The sequence below is a fragment of the Nelumbo nucifera genome, chromosome 8 (assembly GCF_055504915.1).
Source record: "Nelumbo nucifera cultivar China Antique chromosome 8, China Antique-T2T, whole genome shotgun sequence".
In the NCBI taxonomy this organism is placed as follows: Eukaryota; Viridiplantae; Streptophyta; class Magnoliopsida; order Proteales; family Nelumbonaceae; genus Nelumbo; species Nelumbo nucifera.
The window spans coordinates 21,328,061-21,339,825 of record NC_142656.1 but is presented as its reverse complement, the minus strand read 5'-3'; the positions used below and the strand labels follow the sequence as shown (position 1 = coordinate 21,339,825).

Below are 11,765 nucleotides of genomic sequence, written 5' to 3'. Positions count from 1 at the left end.
ACTCAGGACCTCACCTAATTAATACAGTTCTTTGACATGGTATTAGAGTCTGTTTGACGAAGTAGTTTATTATTCCATTCCTATCACCCCCATTATAATCAATTAAATTTTAGCATAAGATACGTATGAGTCTATGCTTGTCCAAACTTCAAACCTGATGAGCTTTTACATAAAGAGGCGTGTTAGAGAATGAAAACCCATTTAGAAACTTCATCTAATAGCTTAAGCTTTTAAGTTGCCTAACATAAAAAGCATTATAACATTTTTGTCTTCAAAAGCAAAGTATGAATGTTCACTTCAATGATTTTCCTTTTTATTCACCGATTTCAAAGAATGGGCAACATCCAGTTAAACACAAATATATAACTGAAAGCATTAGAGAAATGGCATAAGATTGTCAATGAGTGGATCAAATTAGGGTTACTCAGATCTGATTTAATTAAAAGAATAGCGGTGATAAGGTGCAGATAAGATTAAATAATCTAAACATTTGAGACCCATGTTCAACCCTACAAATAATAGGATCAAATCAAACAAGAATCTGCAGTCAACAAAGATGTCCTTAAATCTATATCACCTGTGAGTAACGGTGTCATAAGCTAAAAAAAGGAAAAAAAACCGAAAAAGTATGCTGCAGTTCACTGTGGAATTCTGAATTCCATTGCAGACTTACAAAAATTCAAAATGTCAAATACACCCCCTGTGAATGTGAATTTGTATCAATTCAGAGCTGTCACCTACCCCAATTATATTTTTGGCTTAAGAATTCTGACACTGGGCTGAACCATCATTCTCCCAAAAAAAATGTTATAAAAAATTACATATTAAAATTTTATATCAACAAAATTACTCGCTGAAAATATTAATAGCACACTTGGATCTGATCATGGAAAATCTGATTTGTTGAATACTTTATCATAAGTATTCCTTGTGATGTCAAGCATTTGAAGCTTGGCATTCTGACGGAACATGTGATACATACACACCGAGCATCAAGAGAATCTTGGTTTCTTTCCTTCCCTTCCCTCTTTATAAACACCCTCTCCCTGGTACATTTTCAAAGTAGTGACTAGATTTATAAATGTTAGTGTCTATGATATTTCTCTTTATAAGCACAATTAGTCAGATAATGGAGATATAAACTACATGCATCTATTAAGTTCCATATAAACAATGAGAAAATGAAGTCTTCGTTTGCATAGGTACCTCTAAAAGACCTTTACTGAATAGATATTAGTTTCCAAATTAGGTGTGCAAATAGGGCCGAATTGGGTAAAGCCGAGGTAAACCCTAGCCCAATCCAGAGTGCAGAGTTGAGCATAATCTTCAACCCGGGGTTGTTGAACCAAGGAATCCTACCCCAATTCAATCAAAAAATAATTAAGGTTAAATGGGTTGAGTCAGGTTAGGATTATATGGGTTCAAAGCAAAAATTGTTATGAATTAAATGTAAGAAACTTTTGATGTCAACAATGAATATTTCTAAACAATGTGAATATCATTTGAATATGAATAGTTCAGATAGAATCGAATGTTCGATTGATCCCTAAAGAAGGCACATAGGGATGCAAACGACATATGTTTATCTGAATTTGATCCATGAAGCCATCCCTATCCAACCTATCTGATTCGATTCCACTTAAATATTGCATATACTTAAAATTTATGTTGCATCTATTCCTAAAGTTGGTCTGAAATACAAATTTTATGTTGTGTTTTTACTTAATTATCATAGGTTCAAGTTTCATGAATATTATTTTTGATTCTTTCTATTCATGAGGTACAATATTAATGTCATTTTAGTTCATATTAATAATAATATATGATATTTTGGACATTTTTAGTTTAATTCATTAACACTATTCAATATATGTATTCGATTCAAATCCAATGGATATAATCCTGCTTTGATTTCAAATATAAACAAATCAAATTTGAATTTATCTATATCCGATTCGATTCGATCCATTTGAATTACTACATGCTCACCCTAGTAGGTTGAACATTTGAATTATAACAACAAACAAGAAAGGAAAACAACGAAAATGAAGACAAAAGGATCAATTTGGGAAGAGTGCAAATATAAGTAATTCTTGTATTAGATATTTCTAAACCTCGTTAGAAATATCCTACCACAAACAAATAAATAAATTATAACCCAAGGTAGTAACGGGAAATTTCAAGATGCTCTTTAAATTTTTATACTTATAATTGTTTTGTTACATCAACTTCAACTGTTCAACATATGAAAATTGAAAAAACTTCTGATCCTTTTAAAGAGGAGGAATTAAACAACCCTTTAACGGTGGATAACAAGGCCACCGTCTCCCATGGGGTGGGGTGACGTGTTTGACATCCACTGTAAAAAAAGGGACCATTGAACAACATAAAAACACATAATTTAAAGAGGAAATTGAGTGACTGAGCGTGCAACTGCAGCGGCTAAGGCCGCAGTGAAGTTTGGATCCTTCGTAAGGAAGTTACATAATCTTCAATCCTGTTTTTGCTGTCTTCTACGAATCTCTGAGAGGGCTCTTTCATCTCTTGATTGGTCCCAGAAAGAGTTAGATCAAGGGTTATATTTGGTGCAAAAGGATTAACTGTGGGAGAATAGGAGCTGGTGGTTGACGCCATGACTAAACCATTTGTTAGAGATGGTGAAACGTGGCGTGCATCTGGTTCATGGTTGTGTTCTCCTTCATAAGTCGCGACAAGAAGTGACCTATCCAACAAGCATCTCTGCACCTAGAACCCAAAAGAAAAAAAAAAAAAAAAAGAGTAGCTTCCATTAGAAACTAAATTTTTCTTTATAAATTTACTATTCCATAAGTCATTTTTAGTCAATATCTTCTGGGGACTCCTTTTAAAAGAATCAATACCTTAGTCGTTATCAACATAACCTATATATTCACTTAAAAGTAATAAAGGAATTGGTAACTTCCAGGAAATTGCTTCTCATGTTGGAGGGATTTTTTTTTTCATTTTTAAATACAATCATTAAAAATTTTAATATTGTAAAGGATTAATTAAAAGGGTAGTTGGGTTGGTTAAAGTATTACAGTATTACCTTCTTCTTGACAGGGCATCTTGGAGACATAAAGCATCTGAAATAAGCTCTAGGTGATGGGTTATCCTTGGTGATCTTCTGTCCATATTTTCTCCATTGGTATCCATCTTTCACTACCTAAAACAGCAAGAGATTAACATAGTTTTTTCATAGAAATCTGAGAAGTATTCACCAGCTATAGATGGGGAACTCTTGCTTAGATTACCCAAAAAGAAAGAAAAAACAGAAATTAAAAGATGAAGAACTTTTGATGAAACTTACTAAGCTAGTATCTGTAGAATCAGTCCTAAACAAGACCTGTGACGTCTTTTCTTTAGGGAATTCAATCTTTGCTCTCTTGTTTGACTCCTGGCTTGAGCAACTCTCTGTGCAGGCAAACAGGCCACCCCTTTCTTGTATCTGCCTCAGTTGCAGTTGGGATTTGAGGCTGTTGTAGTTGCTGTGTATGACACCAAACAACAAGCTGAGATTTTCGTTCTCTTTCCTAAGACGCTCTACCTCCGCTTCTAGCTCTTGCACCTGAAGAAAGAAATAACATACAACATAAATGATCTCCTTATCTTATACAAATTCCCATTAATCTTTCTGCCTTAATCAAACCAAGGAGATGGGATATATATAAAACCAATACAATATAATCTACCTTTTCTCCAGTGGAGATGTTTTGTTGTGCATCCATGGTTTTTGAACCGGCAATAGAGAGACTATTAAAAGGAAAACAAACACTGAGAGAGAATCCTTTATTTAAGATGTCTTGATAAAGACGACCGAGTCTTTCTCTCCCTATCTGGGTCAAGTCCGAACGAGAAGAAAATAGAGCCCATTACAGGTAGACGAAAAAGTGTTCAATACAATCTGTGAAGAAGAATCATGATAGCTTGATAGATGCAAAAAGCAACGTAAGGATGTTTGCATCACAGTCGTAACGTCAGCAGTTCTCCTTTTCTTTTTTTTTTTTATATTTTTCGTCCCCTTTCTCCGTCATCATGGTCCCGACGTGCAGTCGGATGAGAAATCAATGGACTCATTTTTATCCATGTTCGGAAAAGAAACGTAGCGTTTATTTTGGATGAGGAATTGCAGACAAGCCACGTTCTGGTATCGCCATGTTTGAGCTAATACAAGGAGATCTGGAGATGTATAATTAAGCGGACGGAATCCCTTTGGGTCGGTCGGTCTGTCTCATAGAATATTCAACTTGTGAGGGGTCGCTAGTTAAAAGTTAAAACTTTCATTTTCGGACATTTCGTCTCAGCAGAGTCAGCCCCTCAATTTCAATAAAAGCAAGAAAGCAGAATTTATATCTCTTATTTTCTTAATTTCATGGTAGTCTATCTATATCCAACAATAAATTAAACAACAAAAGAGGAATGTGAAGTGCAACTGCGGTGTTGACTTGGAAATATTTGCAGACGACTCGGGGGAAGACCGGTCGGATATCAAAGAAGAGACCGGCCATGAGTGGAAATATGGTCCATGGACGCTTGGTCTATCCATGGACCTTTCCAATGGCGACAGATAGACACCATTTGGGATGACTCACATGTGGAGCCCATGAGTATGAAACACTGGCGTGTTCACTTGTAATCGTTTAGTCACTAAGGTTTGCACATTTGTTCTCGCACCAAATCTCGGATGAAACCAAGATGGCGATGTGTGGCTGCAATTCACTTTGGGTAGAGTGTGGGTAGGTAGTGGTGGGCAAAAAATCCTGTTTGTCCCATGCATCTCCCACTCCATGGAGTTCACATCTCCGCTCCACAACGTCCCATAATACATCCCCGCCGTGTATTGGGAACATCTTCCGATACACGGTGAGGATATGCTGTGGGACGTTGTGGGGCAGCCGCTTGTGGGGCGGAAATTTGAATTCTATTCCATGACAAGCACAAGAGATGTTCCCAGTACAAATCCATCCAAATTCCATGTCCCACGGCCTTTGGAGAAGCCACTAATAAAAGCTTCAGCAAACAGTCATTTTTGGATCTCCATTGATTTCACCAAACATGACTTAGAGAAGCTGATATGGACCAACTTCATAAAGTAGAACTCACTGTGTAAAATATCTTAGGGGGCGTTTGGGAAGGCTTCAGTTTTGATTGAGTTGCTTCCACTGAACTACTTTGAAGAAGCTATTAAAAGTAGTTTGACTAGAAAAGTGAAAAAAAAGTGATTTCCAACACAAGAAATGTACATCAACATAAATTTAACCATTTTCAATTATTCAAACAAAAGAAAAATAAATCACAATATCTTATGAAAAAGTTTGAAAAACTTTATCTATTTTTGCAATATTTTCAAAATTTGAAAAATATTTAAAAGGCTTTAAAATTCACACTAGTTTCATACATTTTGTTTTGCACTTCTAACACTTAAGGAATGAGGTTTGGAGTTTTAAAGTTGTTTGGGATGAAAGAATGTTTATTTTGGAGGAAAGAAGCCTTATTTTCCCTCTTTATTCTTTTTTTTGTTTTGTTTTTGTATCTTTTTCATAACATATCAATTAATATGCTATTGATACGCCCAATATGCAACCAATACAAGGCCCATACAGACAGATACAATAGAAAAAAATGATACCAACTATATATTTTCCACTGTATCTGATATCGAACCTTTAAAGACACAATAAAATACACCCCATATCGGGCGTATCATGTCAAAATTTTAAACATAATCTAGAACCAACTACATGAAAACTCTCTCAATTTTACAAAAGAGCTCGGTCTTTGGAGGACTTCAACTTTTATTGAATAACATTGGTTGAATTGAAGAAGTAACTAAAACTAGCTTCACTAGAAAGTGCTCATTTAACTTGATAAACATGTTAAAGGAGTACTTGATAAATATTTCAACAATTGTTAAAATGGGTATTAATATTTTTCAAGGATAGGAAAAAATTTGTAAGTGCTCATTTAACTTACTTACAACTTCATACCTACCTCATACCTACCTCATCCAAACTGGTTTTCACGGGTCATGACAATAATCTCTGGTGAACCTCGAACTGTATCGATGTTGTAAGAAGTAGAAACAGGAAAAAGAAAGGGGTCTTAGGGCTTTTGACCGAATCGGATTACCATAAATAGGAAATTGCACTTTTACCCTTGCTTTCATATGTTACCAAGTTACATGTGTTCATTACTTTAAAGTCACATAGCGAGAAATGCGAAAATAGACAATCATGATTTTTAGAAATGAAAGTTCTTCACTTTTGAGAATCTCGCCTTGGCTGTGTTCCTAAATGATACAAATAAGTGTGAATACAAATGTGTAAAGGGTAAAACAGTTCATATAAGGCTGAGTTTGGAAGGAGTACAAAGGCAAATATGTAGAGTGCAAAATCTTATATTTTATATTATTTTGTATGTATTTATGTTGTACATATTTGCATTTCTACTACTTCCAAATTTAGGTGACAAATTTATCTTCTTACCAAATAGACTTTTAAACGTAATGGATGCAAACATAAATTTGAATAAAGCATATGCTTTTTTTATCAAAAGCCCACTCGAATGTAAAATTACTTCTTTTTTATTGATGTATTTTTACATCTTATTATCAATGTAAATATGCATTGGTCTTTGATTTGTCAATGCATAAATGTAATGTTGCCAAACACATGCAAAAGTGAACTAGAGTGCAAATTTACCCTGAACCAAGATTTACACTCCATTTGCATTGTTTCCAAACACAGCCTTTGGTTAAAAAATTCCATCTAGAATTAGATGACTAGCACCTCCGATGGCTGATGCAGTGCAGCCGTGGCACCGGCTTACTATTCAAATGCCAACAGTGACACATGTATCACAAGGGGAAACCAAACCATTGTTAGCGTCAAGGCCCCTAAGCTGACCTCGAAATGTATTGGTAACAGGTAGGCCGACCTATGCAGGTTAGTCCCCATCTATCCAGCTCAGCATCATTTTGACAGTTGGAATTATAACCGCTTTGGCCACCTGGGCCGATGCTTATGAGGTCATCAAACTAGTCATTCTGGGCCAAAGGATCTACAACAAGCTACTCGCTTTGCCGAGTTGGCCTTAGCTTAGGAGTGGGGGGCAATTGATGAGGGCATATTTAACCCTCCACTAACATCATGACACTTGGCATCTCAGAACAACTATATGTCACTCTGGCACCACCTAGGCGATGACTTGCCTTAACCAAAATGATGGAGTCCCAATTGGCGACCTACCTTTAAAGACCTGCCTCTGCTGCTAACCTGGTGACTTGCCGTTGCCAACCTAATGGAAACCTAACTGGTGACATCGTCAATAACTCAGGGCAAATAACAACACTTCGTCCAGAGCTGACTTGTGGTACCTCGTTAGTATCCGCTAAAGTGACTTCGACGTGAGGAGTGACCTCCCTTGAGGGCTTGCCAACCTGATTGAGGTCTGCGTGGCGACCTACAAGACATGTTCGCTGACTAATTCTGCATGCATCCCGTCACTCCCAAGTCTCTTAGAAGTTAGCTCCCACACTGAATGTTCTAGAGGAAATCAAATAAGGCGTAAAGATCGAATGTTCTCAAAAGTTGGCTCCCTCCAAGGACTTCGGACTGGTTAGGCATGTCTTTCCAGAGATCTCGGATGCGTTGTGTGAAGCCCATGCCAAACAATGCCTATATAAGGGCCTTACCTCCAACCTCAGAAGATATGTGCAATTTAGCTCTCGCATCTCTCTATCTTTCTCGCTTTTAGCTCTCTCAAAAATCTCCAGCTCGCTAACTTAAGTGTCGGAGTGCCCACCCTAGGTAAAGCAAATCGGGCACTTTGACATTGTTTCCTTGCAGGTCGCCCTAGTAAACTATACAACTCGGCATCCAAGCCACCTTCCATCTAGGAATTGTTCAGCTAGGCATTTAAGCCACCTTCTAGCAAAGAACTCGCTAGTTCGACATCCAAGCTGCCCTCCAACAGGGAACAGCCAGATCATACATCTTCAAGTGCAAAACCTCATATTTTATATTGTTTTATATATATTTGCATTTGTACTCTTTCCAAACTGAATATAAAGTAGATACATTTCCTAGGAAAAGGATAAGGAACAAGAAAGGATATATAAAATAAAATAATTAAATGACTATCTACACCGGTTCAACCAGTTCATGGTTCGAACAGATATTGACCAAAGCCAATGCTTTTTTTTAAGGGGAGAATAATCAATTCATTATTCGGATATATAACAAAAGGTTGGTGCTTGTCAGTTTACCATTTCAACCGTCTCCCCTGGTCCGTTCGTCAAAAAAAAAAAAAATGCTTTACCCGCAAAATATTACACTTGTTTCAAAAGACATCTTTCCTTATCACACTCCATATCTTGATTTCCTTTGAAGCCCCATTAGAGCATGAGTTTTGTGGTCCAACTGTCATAAATTTAATTTTGCACATAAATTAAGAGCACCGATAGTAATATCTCACTAAGGTGGTGTTTGGTATAATCGACTTCTTGATGATGAATAAATCACCTGACTTCCCTGCTGGAGGACAGTTTGAGTGATTAGTAAATGAGGTCGTCGGTCCAATATGCAAGAGACGGAAGATCAGAGTATCGCCTCCGTGGAGATCGGAAAATGTCATCAAAGAATGTCGGGATCTAATTGATTTTTTCAATTTGAATATCAAATTCAAATATGCGTATCAAAAAGCAAATCAAGTAGTAGACTGGTTAGTTCGCAAGGCTCTTAATAGCTGGGAGTGTAATAGAGGTTTTAGGTATTGTGATTTTCTTTTTATTTGTGATGGGGATGTTGGGGAAGAGTTACCCCCAGGTTTGTGTAGCTCATCTTTTGCGATAAAAAAAAATAAATAAATAAATAAAAGAGATAGAAAATCAGAGTAAATCTGGGTTGGGTACTTCAATGCTTAAATCAGTTGAACTGTATAAGATTGCTAAGAAAGCGTGAGAACAAGGGAGTTAATTGCACTTAATTACATATACATCGTGAAGGCAAAGAGAGCCATATCCATGAGTTGTAGGCTTTATTGGCCTGTTATCTTTGGGGCATGTTGCATCGATGCTGGCGACGATCCTCTTTGAGTCTCTTTGAAGTGTAGGGGGACTTGGGCCATCCTTGTCAGGTGGGCGATGCGCCACCATCGGTTTTGGAACTGATAAATGTGTTACTCGGATAAGTACAGCCCGTCACATAAATACCATGGAGAGGTTGGCTAGCTACTCAAGTCGTTGGCTGCCCGGGGAGGCCAAACCGGCATCCGGAGTCATTGATATGTTCTCCCAAATGATGTACTCCGCTCTGACGTTTAGTGACCCAGTGGTCTTTCATTAATTGAGACATAGGTCGGGGTGACCAGATTGGGCCGATCTGGCTGAGTATGACCTACCTCCACGTGGCACCAAGGTGTCATTCAATGGTTCAGACTCACCACGTGGTCATTCGTGACTGGTCGGCCACCTCTTAAGAGGTAAGAGACGTTTGTGATTTAAATCTCGAATTCAGATATGATTTGTTTAGACATTGCCCAGTTGTTAAACGCGGTCGAAGACATTTCACATGTGGGCAATTGTCTAGAATGCCCCCATTCTATTTTTCAAATGACAGAAAATGTTCCTTCTAGTACAAGTGATTGCTAGGTACACTTACATCATTCCTTTTTTTTTAATTATTTTTCATTGAAACCCATTTTCCTTGCTCATGTTGCATGTAGCAACGATTCCAGCGGGAAACCCATTCTTCTTACAGGGTTCCAAGTTTCGACAACAAAGGTGAAGATTCGGCTCATTTTTCATTTTTTCTTTTTCTCATTTCCTCATTTCTCACATATAATCTCCATTTCCATTTGGTTTCTTAGCAGAAGCTCTGTTCATACAATAGGGGTTTCTTGTGCAAGGTGCGTCTTCCGCCATTTCCCCCTGCATTGTGGTTATTCTTTTACAATGTTAAAATTGTTATTTTGTGCAAATTATAAAATTAGATTTTTTTTTTTTTTATTTTTGTATTGTTAGATTTTATTATATTAAATTGTTGGATGAACCTTTTAATAGAACACTATTTGTATTATTAGATTTCAATAGATTTGATTGTTCTGAAAAGTTAGTACATTTTTTTAATATCAAACTGAAACTGAATAGAGGAAATTATGTAAGTTGTTGTTGGCATTTGACCTTTTGGTTAATTACATATGTTTTTTGGTTATGGAAAAATATTGCCACACAGTTTTACTATGATGCTAGAGGTGATGAATACATATATGATTGATTGGAATAATATGTTTTCTCTTTGATTTTGCTGCTACAAATAGAAGCAAGAATAATCTGTTTTCTACTGCAAATAGCAATATGAATCAGCCCTTGGCTACCCCTAATTTCACCCTTTTTTGCTGCAAATATCAAACACTGTAGTTTCTCCTTGTTTTCACTGTAGCAAGAAACAACCCTCAATCTACTCTATTTTCACAATTTTTCTTATTTATTTTAAAATTTTATTTTTTTTTTCATATTTTTAATATATATATTAATTTATTGTACTATTATAATACTCATTTTCCCTTGTGTAACGGAAATTTTACTCCTTATTAATACATTTTTCATATTTTTATAATTTATTTTATTATTTATTTAATTATTTTTAATCATATTTTGTTGTTTTATTACAATTTTGGGTGAAAGTTTTCACATTTTTCCTTGTGTCATGCAAATTTTTACACTTTTTAATATATTTTTACAATTTTGGTGGCTTCATAACTCCTGAATTCAAACCCTCAATCAATCATGGGTCTTTTCTTATAATAGCGCTGACACATGCAATGCATGGGCTGTTGTTTAAAAATGTATTTTAAAAGAAAAAAAATGAGCTTCAAACTTTTTCTATACATTGTGATAAATGCTTAGCATGAAAATGAACTGATAGTGGCTCATTTGCTAGGTTCTCTGGTTAGTTGTAGTAGGACCTAGGATTAAATCCCACTACCACTAAGGTTGGGGTTAAGGGGATGGGCTTATATGCTTAACATGAAATTAATAACCTAATTAAAAAAATAATTTCAAAATTGAATTGAGGAAGATAACCAAAAGCTCACCTTACTGCATTTTATTAGTGAACTAGAATAATCCATGAAACAAAAATATATTAAATTAATAAAAAAGAGAGAAAAACCTATTAACCAATTGAAAGGAGAAATGATTTCTTTAGACTTTTATAGAAAAAGACTAATAGTTCACCCTTTGTATACATACATAAATATATATAATATTTTTATTTTTATATATAATAATAACTAATTATTATAATTATTATATTTAAATATCAAATAAAAAATAAAATTTTTATATAATTTTTTACTTTTATAAAGCATTTGACTCTCAGTCGAGCTCGAGCCGAGCCAAGCTTGAACTTATGAGCTTTTGACTCGAGTTGAACTCGAGCTCAAGTCTTTAGCTTGAATTGAGCTCAAGCCTCATATTGTCTTTGCGAATCAAGCTCAAATAACTAGATATTCGACTCAGCTAGGCTCGAATCCGCCCCTACTTTTAAGAAGGGGATGGATAGGCTAGGGTGGAAAAATTGATCCTGTCGTCATTTAATGTTTAAGATTCTCTCAAACATGGGAGATGTGGCTTAATTATCATTAGGGGTGGAAAAATTGATCCTGTCGTCATTTCTAATCCTTAAATCGAAAAATCTGACTAATCGAATAGGTGGTTTGGTTTCAGTTTGATTTTTTTAGAGATT

General features: G+C 35.8%; 1 protein-coding gene across 1 annotated transcript; it reads right to left on the bottom strand.

Annotated features, from left to right (window-relative positions):
• Positions 1-2,146: 2,146 nt before the first annotated feature.
• LOC104610724 (putative WRKY transcription factor 40) lies at positions 2,147-4,155 on the bottom strand. The gene is made up of 4 exons (XM_019199981.2): positions 3,711-4,155; positions 3,329-3,586; positions 3,068-3,184; positions 2,147-2,745 (listed from the first exon to the last, which is right to left on the bottom strand). Exons 1-4 carry the CDS (start codon positions 3,744-3,746, stop codon positions 2,443-2,445), a joined length of 714 nt encoding a protein of 237 aa, XP_019055526.1. The 5' UTR covers positions 3,747-4,155; the 3' UTR covers positions 2,147-2,442.
• Positions 4,156-11,765: the final 7,610 nt, after the last annotated feature.